The 13,269-nt window shown below is 37.2% G+C and overlaps 1 protein-coding gene across 10 annotated transcripts in view; it reads left to right on the forward strand.

Moving 5' to 3' along the window:
- The window catches only part of STXBP5L (syntaxin binding protein 5L), a 206,639-nt gene that overhangs the window by 159,195 nt on the left and 34,175 nt on the right, over window positions 1–13,269 (forward strand). For 8 of the 10 annotated variants that reach the window (XM_083834584.1, XM_083834587.1, XM_083834586.1 and 5 more), the window contains one exon: window positions 1,357–1,422. The exons of 1 other annotated variant lie outside the window; for it this stretch is intronic. In XM_083834584.1, coding sequence (XP_083690710.1) covers window positions 1,357–1,422 — 66 coding nt within the window. Of the gene's footprint in view, window positions 1–1,356; window positions 1,423–8,922; window positions 8,974–13,269 lie in introns of all 10 variants that reach the window. One more of the 10 variants, XM_083834588.1, reaches the window with a different exon arrangement.

Consider the following 13,269-nt stretch of genomic DNA (forward strand, 5'->3'; position numbering starts at 1 on the left):
AGAGCAGTTCAAAGTTACACTGTAATAAAAATACCAGTATCTACATTGAGAACCCATTCTTTTTAATACAAAGAGACCTTCTATGGTACCAGACTTCAATGACTGAATGGTACCAGAGTTTTATTTTTTTTAAACAAGTGTCTAGATGAATTTTAGAGGTGAAGTCTCTGAGGTTTAATGTCCAGAAGCCATACAAAATTAAAAACATATGTGGCAGGACTGGTGCCAGATTAAAGCATACTGAAAGGTCCAGATAGAACGTTTGACTTCCAGGATACATCAGCATAAGCAGTGTGCATAAACACACTGTCAGTACTACAGTGATGTGCATCTGAATGTGGGCTAATGCTCATTATACTCTATGACCTGAGTGCTGTGAGTGTAGTTGCTTGTAGATGGATATCTGGTGCTCGGATGTCTGCCAGTCCAAAGCAGCCTATGGCATGAAGTATCAGACCTCCTTGTCACAAGTGATATAAGCCACAGGGCACAATGGGTTACATCTGAGCAGCATGTTTGAATAGGTATGGCCCTACCCAGCTCACCCACTCAACAGTTAGCCCATGGTAAAGGGTAGCACGAGACATGCCCAGAAGGCATGTTCAAACTCATGTATGTAATCTGTGCTAAAGGTGGTCTTAGCTTGATCACAGACACAAGCCCATGCTTAAGCAGTATAAACTCGGCTTACATTACTTGCTGCTTGCTGCTGTTCTCCATGGTAGACTGCTGCACATGAGTTCCTCACAAATCTTTATAAACAATGTGTAAGGTACCTTGTCAAAAAACTGCTTCTTATATTCAGACAGAGTTACCATCACCTATGTGCTCTTTAAAATGAGCTATCTTGTGTGAATTCATACAAAAGATCCTGATATTGTAGTGGTGATATTCTTGTATTCAGTTTCTTCTTTCACCAGTACTACCTTTTTTTTTTCATCCTTCCCCACCCTGTTTTATGGTTTCCTTCGTGCATTCCACAGCATGTGAAAGCAGAGATGATTCCATGTCAGTTGGACAGGGAAGACTGAGTTTGATTTACATTGCAGACATTTAAATTTTAAACTATATTTACTTGCTTTGGGCCATTAGGTAAAGTGACTCTTTATAGCCTGAGGCATTCGGGAAAACAAATTAGAGCTAACATGAGGTGTGATTTTTTTTTTTTTTTAAAGCAGACCTAAATTTCTGTAGTGACAGCCTGAAAACTGCAGTTATTCTGAAATAGGTATTTCCCTCACATTTCACACCATTCCGTTCTCCAAACTGACTGTAGAGTGTAGAATATCAACAGCCGAGAAAGTTGAAGCATTCCCTGTTAGATTGTAACTTAACTTTTTAACTCCATTTTTTCAGGCCTGACTGAACTCAGTGACAGTCCAGTTTCCCTGGAGCTAGAGCGTTGCAAGTCTCCCACTTCAGGTAAAGGTGATGGCTTCTCTTCCTGCAGTCTGTATAAGCCATTCATGTCATACATCACTGTGTTTCATTAATCCCTAAGAAGTGAAGTGTATAGTCACAGTTCTGAAGAGAAGAATTTACTGGAAAAGTGCTTATTATATAGCACAATGAAATTCAAAGTCTGTTCATTTAAAGAAAAGTTATTTTTACATGGTGCATCTTGAAGTGAAGAGTATGTAAACTCTGTAATAGTCAACATTGTGCAGGCGTATCCCATGTCTCAAATGGACTCAGCATTTTTGTTTGTTCTTTGTTTTCCTAAAAGGCTTTGTCTTTTTTTTTAATGGAGTCCCTATAATTTATGTATATATATCTATATAATCCATATGTGCACATAGATAAGTTATTTGAAAAGTAGCAATATGGAGCTGATAAATTTTAACTGTTAGAGCCTGCCAGTGCCTAAGTGCTGTAATTTACAATGGAAACATAACCTCAAATAAAAATATTAGTTTATCAACTGTTTTAACCCTGCAGTGAAATCTCAGCCATTTAAAAATTTATAAATGTTTCCCATCTTACCCATAGTCCTTCAGAATATGGAGTTCAGCACATTCCTAGAGACTTTTTCTGCAAGTGTCTAGTCTGCATTGATCTCTTTAATGTGAGTTCACTGTCTTAAACTTCATTGCTTAGAGCTGTTTTAGGTAGTTGACTTCTAGGTGTGATAGAAAGTACGCAGGTGTAGCTGTGATGCATTCATTTTGTTTGTGGTATGCATATCACACTTCTTTACCTTGTAGTTTGGTAAGTACTGGTTAGATATTTTTCCTTAGTTATGGTAACAAATTCCCGCAAATATGCCATTCAAATCCTTTTTTGTTTTTTCACATATTTTACTTTAACAGGACACTTTCACTTTGAATGTAGCCCAGTAATTACTAGCTGACAAAAATCTGAAAGTAGTGTTTCCATGATACATCAAGAACTAAAACAAAAATAGTTGTTCTGAAACAAAGATGTATTTCCTTGTATTATTTGAAACCCAAATGTTGTAGACATGGAAATACTGAAGTTCTATAATAATATTGGTATAACACTAGGAGCTCAAACTCTTGAGCTTGGCCTCAGAAACTTGCCATAAGGGATTTAAAAAAAAAAAAAATACACCAGTATAATTAGACCATTTATCACCCAGATCACTGGGATTCAGCTTTTTGATCTTCTCTCCAAAGACACGCCAAAAACTCTTTTTACTGAAAACTAAGAGATCACTGACTTGGTAAACATATATGCATATGCTTAGTTTTAAAATTATGAGTGAACTAACATCTTACATTTTCTGCAGTTAAAATTGATGTTTTCGTTCTGCTATTGATCCAAAATACCTAATTTAGATACATTTTAGTTAATTTGCTCTGCAATTTCTTCTGCTTTTCTGTTTCAGAGAACATTCAGTGGGGGAAACTGACAAATTTATGAATGTTTCCTATTTTAGCCTTTCATGTTGTTTTCCAAGCCTTTAGTCTTTAAAATGTGAAATCAGGTGCAATTTTGTAGGCAGTAAATGTTACAAAATTAACCGCCGTTTAAAATAGAAATTACTTTTACTGTGACTGATAGTAATTTATTTATTTTTAAATGAATACGAAACTAAAAAAAAAAAAATTGTTCTGGCATACCTACTGTAAAACTAGTCAAAACTCAGAATAAACACCTGGAGTAGCTGACCTCAAAAGTGTGACCTCCAAGAACTTGTGAGTGGAACTACCTTATGCTTATCAGCACAGCCTCACAGCCACATCAGTCTTTGCATTGATTAACATTTGTACCTCATATAATAAATCTGTATAGTTATGGATTCACTTGACAGGATCTTTCTACTTCTACTCTTGCCTTTGATCTCTTTAAAGATCATGGCACACAAGCTCCGTAATGGAATTGTGCTGCACTCTGCAGAGTCCCATGATGTCTGTGTTTGTAAAATCAGCCACCATGTATGTTTACTAAAGATAGGCCAAGGCTTTATCCTTGATATTTAGGAGAAACAGAAAGAACAGTTGTGTGCTGAGTCAAATGATTCAACTTGTTGCCCAATGAGGTTCTCACTGGGTATGTCTACATCACCAGCTGACAGAGTTGAAATAACAAAAGGAATGCTTTGAGTAGTTTCATTTCTCTACAGTTACTAGGCCACATCAGTATTAGGTCTTCATTGGCAGTGAAGTTCGTGCCAGATGCTGGTCCTGAGTATGCACAATGTATACACAAAGTGCAAAGAGCTGGAGGATAGTAGTCTGTATGACAAATACCATACTCATGGTGACACACTGGTAAGCAACTTTATCCTTGGTTCCCTGGAAGGGGAACAATATGAGGAGCAACACTGGTGTGTAAATAAAATGTATTCCAGATATAGTAATATATATATGAAATAATAGTTGTTAAAAATGGCAAAATGAAAAACATTAATGAAAACACTTTTCTTTTTAAAGTGCTTCATGAGCACAGTATGGCATGCCATATAACGGTATTTGATTGGCTTAAAAAAATCTCAGATCATATCAAGGAAAGTGGAGATCAGCATTTTTCAATACCATCAGAGTAGCTTATTCTTACTTATGCATGCCATGTTCTTTCAACAGGGAATGTCAAACTGCATTTAGATCTCATTTGTGATTTGGAGTTCAAAAGTCAGGGCTTTGTACTACCTTAACTCTGCAAAATGACCTGAGGGCTCTGTATCTTTAAAACTAAATTTTAAAAAACTATAAGGATTTGTTAAGTCCTCGTAGTATAAATGGTCACCCAATGCTGGAGTTAATTACTATATAATGTATTACAAAACAGTACCCATTCCAGTCATATTTAGCTTTATTTTTATCATCTAATTAAGGAAATATTATTCATGGGCTTCTAGGAATATAGGTTTTCTGTCCCTTGCTTCTTTAACCATTCATATGCAGCTTCATATTGAAGCATGTAGTTGAAAACACACTGAGCAGTAGGAAGTGTATCTCTGAGAGGCCATTTCACTTCATTGTGTAAGATGCAATGGATTATTTAGACTTCTTTCAAAGACTAGAAGGAAAGAATTTCATCAGTCCATGTACAGGAGACTTCTAAAATGTGTTTTAAAATGGAAGTTCATTTGTGTTTATTCTTAGGAAATCATCTTCATGTTGGCAGCTCATATCCCAAATACATTTAAGACTATAGATCTTAGAGAAGGCAGTGTAAAGACTTCCACAATTGATTTCCATGAGCTTTGGAACAGGTGCCTAATGGCAGGTATACTAGTTCTTATGACTTCTAAGTGCTACAGTCTTGATTTATTCCACTGGTTACATGAGCTGGGTTTAGGCCCATGCCATGCCAACTTCCCATTTTCCTAAATGAAATGTTTTTATACAGTTTAGTTTCAAGAAGAATATTATGAAGTTTCTAACAGTCACTCTTTTCTACCTCTTGGGTAACTGCAAAGTAGCTGAAGAGATTTGACTCGATTTGAAAATTACTTGCTTGTCTTCTGCAAGGATATGTATGTTTCAAAACTTTGTGTGTGTGAAAACAATGTAATTTATTTTGAAACTTGATTATTGATGACACTGCCAGAATAACCATTTCTACTTATTTACGTTAAATTAAAAAGAATGCTTATTAGTCAGAAAGCAAATTAAACATTAAAGAGATCTTTGAACACAAGATGCATTTTACCACTTTTCCAATATGTGAGGAAGTTTCAGATCAGATAAATTAATGCTTGCTTAAGATCTTGAGAAAGGATGTGTTTGTCAGGAATTTGCAAGGAACAGGGAGCATTATGAGCTGGTGGAGGGTAAGAAATTGAGAGCTGGGGCTGGGCCGTGGTGTGTGGCTCAAGGGGAGCAGCAGGGCAGCCCTCCCTGCAGGCTGGGGGTTTGAGGGGGCCTTAGCTCACTGTTGGAGAATGGCAGGGGCCAGCAGCTCCATATAGGCCACAGAGACAGGAGCTAAATGAGGGAGCAGGGCAGCTCTGGGAAGGGTGAGCAGGGCCAAATGCAGCCCGGGATTGCCAGGCAGGTCCAGGTGAAGATGTCAATCCATGAGTCTGGGTCCAAATCATCAGGATCATGGCCAGGCAGGGGTATGGCTGGTGTGGTAGGAGCTGTAGCTCAACAAGAGTTAGGCTCAGCCAGAAAGCAGCTCCCTGGGAAAAGCACAGCACTGTCTGAGGGTGCTTCACCTGAGCCCACAAAAGGAAGGGGGCTGTCCCAAGTTGGCTCTTAGCCCCAGAAGCCAAACATTCATGATCTTTGTGTGTATGTTATCTGAGTGGGTATTTAAATATTCGTCTCTCAAATCCATGTTTTAGCAGTGAAGGACAGGGACAGATATTCCAAAGTGTTTTGGAGCCAAAAGCTGACTAATAGAAAAAGAGCTCTAAGAAGTCACCTTCATTTTGAATAATCTTTTCTCTGACTACACTCATGTTGGGGGAGACACACCACGAAATGTCATAGCTGCAAGAGCATGCTTGTTTGGGTTGGTTGTGCTTGGTGTTTTCATTGAGAGACTGATAGGAACCATATGGCTACAAGATGGGATGTATTCTGTTCAGGGGGCCTGGGTCCTCAGTTTAGCTAGCTGCCAGATCTTACCTATTAACTCTGTGCCTCTTTATCATCCTATTTTTAGATATGTTTAAACAGCCAAACTTAGGCTTTTGAACAGGGACTTTCCTGACATGTGTCTTACCTTGCACTGTGGTACTACAATTTTTGCTGGCTGCCTCTGACATGAATGCAAAGAAGTAAAGGCAACAAACAGCTCTGCTAGCCTCTTGAACTAGCAAGAGGCTGGCTACTCTACTTCGTTCATAAATTAGAATAGTTTTCAAAAGCTCATTCTCAGCAAGATGCATGATCGTACTATTCATGATCCTCCTTTATTATGAATGCAGAGATAGCAAAATATACATACTTTAGGAATTAAAAAATGGTTGCATATTAATATTCCCATTCTGATCAGTTTATCATTAAAACATTAGTTTTATTCCCCCCCAAAAAATAATTGGTAGTATTATGCACAGTTGGTTTTTTTTGCAGTAAAGCACAAAAACAATCAACTCCATCTTTTGTCTTTACTCTCAGAGGTCTGGTTTACTGACAGTGGTCCACACAATCATGTCCTACACCAAAAATTTCATATTTGATGGTGGAAATGGTGGTAGGAGTAACTTCTGGATTTCCCAGCTATACTTACTTCATTTCCCAATACTGCGTGTCTCCTTTCTACTTTTGCCCCCTACTCACTATGTTCCCTACTATACAGGAACAGCAAGCCTGTGCCTCTGTTTTTCCTATTTTTCCCAATATTGGGATGCCTACAATTTCCTTGTGCCCATAGTCTAACTCATCAGATCTTTACTCCCTTGCTTTCCCAACTTCAGTCCCTTCAGCATCCTGAGCCTGTTAGATTGCAGCATTCAGTATGGTATGCCTATTTTATCTGTAAGCAGCTGCAGAAGCTCTCAGATGGAGCCTGTTTAGAGTCCTTTGGGGGAATCAGAGGGAGCTTTCTTTGCACCTCGTGCATGAGCCTGTGCACAAATAATTGGAAACTATGTCTGCAGTCTTCCAGTTCATACATACATACCACAGTTTGGGAATAGCTGTGGCATATAAAACAGAATCTGTTTTACAGGAATAGCTGTAATATTGAAATGGAAGAGCTTAAACTACCTCTTTATAAAGCTCAAAAGCCTCTGATGATAGCACTAATAAGGCTCCCTTAGTGTTAAATGCAGCTAGGCTTTATACCTCTGAAATATCCCAATGTAGATTCTAGTCCGTTAGTAAAGTGTCCTACAACTTTCCATTGGTGTTAGTAATCCTTTTTCAGAGGTCTGGTTGAGCCAGAGCTTGTCCTTTCCTTAAAGCAAAAGGGGATTATATAGTAAGTGCTACTCTTTCTCTATTAGCAAAGCACTGATTTTGTGGAGCAGTAACCTCTGTTCTCAGTCTGAAAGTGTATGACAGCTCTCCAAATAAATAGAATGTTTTCAAAGCATTGTGGTTGGCCTTTGTGTGAGTGCTTAAAATGGATGCACAGGCCTAAGACTTGGTATCGAAATTATTTTCCAAGATTTTAATGTTGGTTTGATCTGAAGAGACCTCCTCACCTTATTCTAAAGCATCTGTTTAAAGTGACAGCTAGAAATGTGTTACTGGGAGGGTTGTGCTGCTTCTACTGATACCAAAAGGCTGTTCAAGAGCCTGAAGGGCTCCCATACTCTTCTCCAAGGGCTCAAAAAGAACAGCAAAGGAAAAAAAAAAAAAAGAGAGACAGAGAAAAAAAAAACAGTAGCATAGGTGCCAGCTGATATTTTCCTGTGCCACATTGCAGGTTTTGTAGTTGATGACATTGCAACAGAGATTCTTTCAGGGGCTCTGTGACTTGAAATGGTAAGTGGCTGTTCTAGGCATCCTTCTGACCTAAAACTTTATTAAATAGGAGTTACAAAGGACTTGTTCCTTATGTTCATATGCCCCAGTGTTCCTGCCACTGTCATACTTACGATGTGGGACTTTTTTCTTTTTTTCTTTTTTTTCAGAATTATAGTAGTTAGCTGACAAATACTTCATTGTTTGCTACTAATAACAGACAGTATACAGAAGGGGCAAAAGCTAGAAAACAGTGTGAAAAAAATTGAATGAAGACAAAATAAAAGAACCATATGGGAAATTAAGTCCTCTGAATTAATAATAAAAGATTTCTTATGACATTCTTTTAACAAGTTTAATACCATTTTGACTGATACAAGACATGCTTCATTTTAGTTCTTTGGTGTTCATTGTTTAAAAATGTGCTCATGTGTAAGGAAATGAAAACATTTTTGAACAGAAGCTAAATCATAGTTTTGTTGTGTATTTGGAACACAACAGATAATTAAATCTTCAGCAAATTGAGTGCAATATTTTGATGTCTAGATAAAACTGCATTGTATCCTGAAGCTGCTGTATTTCGTTTCTGTGCAATGTCTTTTCTGTAATATGTACAGTAATGTGGTCTGTCGCCATTACCTATACAATATGCCTTCTTTTTTGAATGATATCTTGAGTATGATGTCATCAGATAACTTCATTGCAACCTCTTAATAAATTGGTTTCCAGGTGTTTAATATTTGTGATATGCTGCATAACCAGCATTTGCAATATTTGCCTTAATCTTATTTGTTTTTAATCATTCCTGTCATCACGAGGTAAGATATTGCAGCATACAGCCAAAGCTATGTAGAACACTATTCATTTCTTGAGAGCTGGAGTAACGTTTTTTCCAGTGCTTTTATGTTTAGTTACATTTATTTTTCTGAATGGTTTACATGAAAAAATTAAACCATAATTCTGCTGATATATAAAAAAAAAAATTGCTACAAACTTCCAGCATGATATTAACCAGAAGATGGCATGTTGTTTTCCCTCACTCCTTTTTCTTTATTAATTATTAACAACTGCCTTTCTCCTTTTTCTGTTGTTTCAGTTAAAGGATCAAGAAAGTTAAGTCTGCCAACAGATCTTAAGACTGATCTTGGTACGGTAGGCGAAAGCCAACAGTTTTAAACTTCCTTACATTCATTGGCAAAACATTTTACCAACTGATCCATGAGATAACACAATAACCTTGGAGGCTTTGTCTGAAAAGGCTTTCTAAAAACCACCTATTAACCCATACAGTTCTGTTGGCAGCTCTCAGCATTTTGCTTGTCTAATATTCATTTATTTTATGTAGACATTTTGCTAATCATTACACACTGTGTGTGTAATATTTTGTTATGAATTGGCTCCAGAACTTTTGACACACTTGAAGCATTATAACTGGTTGTCAGTTATGTTTTTCTCTGCCTATAACACCCAATGCATGCGCTAGTCTATTTCTTTATTTAATATACAAATTCCGTGCCACAGCAGTAATAAGATAGTTGAACGTGTATATTTTATGGTGTTTTTGAGCTCTGCAGATGTCAGATCAAAAATCACTCATTTCTGTCTCAGACTTAGATAACTGTTAAGTATACTGTCATAACCTTTTTCTCAATCCTTCTTCAATTTTTCAGTGGAAAAGCATAGTAAGTGAAAGCAGAAGTTTCACCTCAGAAAACCTAAAATGACATTAATATCTTGCATAACCCAAAAATGTTTGGTGCAGATCATGCCCTCTTAAATATTCACATAAACAGAATCACTCCTGGCATTTGGGGCGGAGCGTATGGTTAACACAAAGGTTTTTATAATTATTTGTAAATATTCTCAGTATCAAAGAGTCCTTTTTAGTTTTGCTCTCACAGGAAGTTTCTCATGTAAGATGACTGAAAAAGCTGTGTAGCCATGCCACATTACTTTGAATGTCTTTTTAGAGATAGAAATTAAAGATGGATCACATTCTTACATAATGCAGATGAACTTAATATCTGTCACTAGGAATCTTGTGCATGTATAAACCAATGTAACACTGTTCCCCAAGGCAAAAGTCAGGGTAGTAAACATGTCTTCTACATTATAAATGACGGAGGAACTTAGAAAACTGCTAATAGCTCCTGATAACGGTTAAGTAAATAAATGCTGCAAGATCGTTGGGAAATCCAGTCCAGATTATGCAGATTTCAGTGTACAAAGTGAATTAGTTGAAATAATTTACTCCATCATTAACAGTAATGTTTGAGATACTAGGAATGTAGGAATACACCCCAAAAAAATGGAGTGGAAAATTATAATACCAACTCTCTAGAAAGGTAAAGGAAGTGATGCAGGCAGCTATAGACCTGTAAAATTATTTTTATCACTAAATAAATGGGCAGCTATTAAGAGGGAAGGTAAATAAGTAGAGCACTAGAATAGCCATAGAGTAGGATCTAAGGCTAAACTACATTCCATAGGTTGGACTTTGCTTTCTTAGTATGATTTTTAAAAGATCATTTTGAAGGACACATAACATGAAATAGATCTGTATTACGTTAGCACATCTGAAAGATCTGAAGCATAACACAAGAAAAAGATAAATTTAATGTGTAAAAGACTGGAATTAGAGGTATTTAGCAAAACAAGAAACAAATTTACATAACTAGAAGTGGTGAGGGCTTTACTGTATAACATGAGAATGACTATTAAGATTTTATTCTGGTCAACATCTTGAGACACAACTCTCAAGTTACATGCCAGAGGAAAAAAAATGCCTTACCCACAGCTTTCCAGCAGTCATGCTGGGAGCTGGACAATGTTGTAAGCATTGCCTAGAATATACTGAAAAACTGAAGGCAGTTTTATGTTAAAATAAATACATAAATAAAAAGGCACAAGGATTGGGAAGCAGGACAGCAATGTACAAAGAAAAGCTGTAAGTTCATCCTAAGAGTATAAGAAGTATGAAGATCCATCCTAAGTATAACAGATGTAGGGAATTCTGAAGATTAAAGGAATTGTTATGGTTTAAACTGGACAGCAGCTAAGCACCACACAGCCATTCGCTCTCTTCCATGACCTCTGAAGTGTGATGGGGAGAGAATCAAAAAAGGTAAAAGCACAAGGACTCATTGGTTGAGATAAGGACAGTTGAATAAGAACAAAAGAAAAAGGTGATGCACAACACAGTTGCTCACCAACAGCTGACCAATGCCCTTCTCATCCCCAAGCAGCGCCAGCCCCCCCAGTTTTACTGTTGAGCATTATGCCACCTGGTACAGGATGTCCATTTGGCCATTTGGGGTCAGCTGTTCTGGTTCTGTGCCCTCCCAGCCCCCTCGCTGGCAGGGCAGCACAAGAAGCTGAAAAGTCCTGGACTCAGTGCAAGCACTGCTCTGTAACAACTAGAACATGGGTGTATTATCAGCTTTATTCGCATCCTAAATCTAAAATATGGCACCATACCAGCTGGTAGGAAGAAAATTAACTCTATCCCAGCTGAAACCAGGACAGGAATGTATAATCGTATCCATGATTTCAACAGTCCTGTTTCTACCATTCCTCCAATTACCTGTTCTCATTATTTTTGAATAATGTAGAACAAGTTCAAAATAACCTAAAAATAAGCAGAAGAAAGTTTGTTTCAACATCCTGCAGAAACTGGTAGAGCTCCTTTAATTTCAAAAATTTCTTACAGAATGGGAGGTATTACCAAATTTTCACTTAAGTATTTGTTTGTTGTTACTAATACAGTTATTGGGTACTCTGTACTCCTATGATTAGGAAGCCTGAGAGATTGCTAAGGATGAAGCATGTGGAAGCAGCATTCAATGTATAAGCTGCCGCTTACTCATGGCTAATCAACTGCAGAAAGCGGCTTTTAAAAAAAGGGGAGAATAAAAGAAAGAAACAAACAAACAAAACAAAAAACTTGTTTTAGTTCTGCTTCATGACTCTCTTAGAAGGACAGAAGATTCCTGTTAATTATTCTGGTCATTAAAACTGTGCTGAATTGTAGATAGCTTATTTTGCAACTGGCTGGAAAGCTTTTTTTTTAATGTAAGGAGCTAAATTTAAATGAGAGTTCCTGGAAAAGGTGATAAATAATGTCTGCATTTCATTTACATCTGTTCCAAAATGTCCTGGCTACACAAGTATAGCTTATTGGGGATTATTTATCCACTGCTGCCTGTTGTCTGAGATTGTACCTATAGTCTTAATATTCAGGGGATAACAATGCTGTCTGGCCCACACTTGTATTACAGGTACTGCAGTCACCACTTTCAAATGGTAAGATATTACACATCCATCCTGTTGGCTCTGGCTCACAGGTTTTTCTGGAGTGCTGATACATTGCCTGCTTTCAGCACCAACTGTAGCTAATTGGGAAATACATTATCATTTGGCAGCTTACAATTCTGCTCCCTTGTTAGGATGTGGTTCATGTAATGTCCTTGCTTTCATTTTGTTTTGAGTTAAAATAGTAGAGGTTAAATCTGTTTCATGTGGAGGTGCTACCACTGCTGGCACTAGCTTAGAGGGTCGTTTTCTAGTATTTAAAGGAATAACATGCGATTCCATGACTGAGGGTGTCTAGTTAAACCTTGTCAGGATTTTCATGATTTAAAGGTATGTTGGAACTCTGCATTGACCTTTGTATGACTGGTAACTTAGCTGACCTCAATATCTTTTTATTTTGATGTAGTGATTATTATCTATCATGGCTGAGGAACTTGTCATATCTGTGGATACCATACCTCCATACAGAAACGTGGGAACATGTCATATATGGAGAGACATTATAACTTCTTGATAATTATAGGTACTGCAAATCTGTAACCCAAATGGTGATTTGGATTGTCTAGAAGGAAGAAGTAACGTTGTTGCATATACCGTACAGTTTCTCTGTTAGTCTTCAGATGCAGCTCAGAATGACAGTGTCTTTATTTTGAAACCTAATCCTGTTTCCCAAAAGTTTTCTGAAAAGATAATCTATGTTTCCATGAACTGTTGCAGTGAAATGAATTATAAGGATAATCCTAACCAAAGTGGGGAATCTGGGCTAGATATATACAATTGCTTTCATATGAAAGTTTTCAAACATTGCTTCACCAGCCACTTTAAGCATCGGCTTGTATTTTTCTCTTCTGCTCATTTCCTTAAAACCTTTTAAAGTTCCCAGGTGATCATAGGGAGTTAGACACAAGCACCAACTAAAAATCGAGAAACTCAGTGACCGTCAATTTTTATTTAATTCCTCTGAACAGATGGTTTCACTGCATGAATTTATGCTATCACCTAGCCTTTAGTAGACAAAGAACAAAAGAAAATGCAAATAGAGACAGACATTTTTCTTTCCTCTAAGATGCGATCTTCGAAAGATTAATATAATTTCCCATGCTTTCTGCAGATGTTTATAAGCAGTGAATGA

Source organism: Anser anser, assembly GCF_964211835.1.
Source record: "Anser anser genome assembly, chromosome: 1".
Taxonomy (NCBI): Eukaryota; Metazoa; Chordata; class Aves; order Anseriformes; family Anatidae; genus Anser; species Anser anser.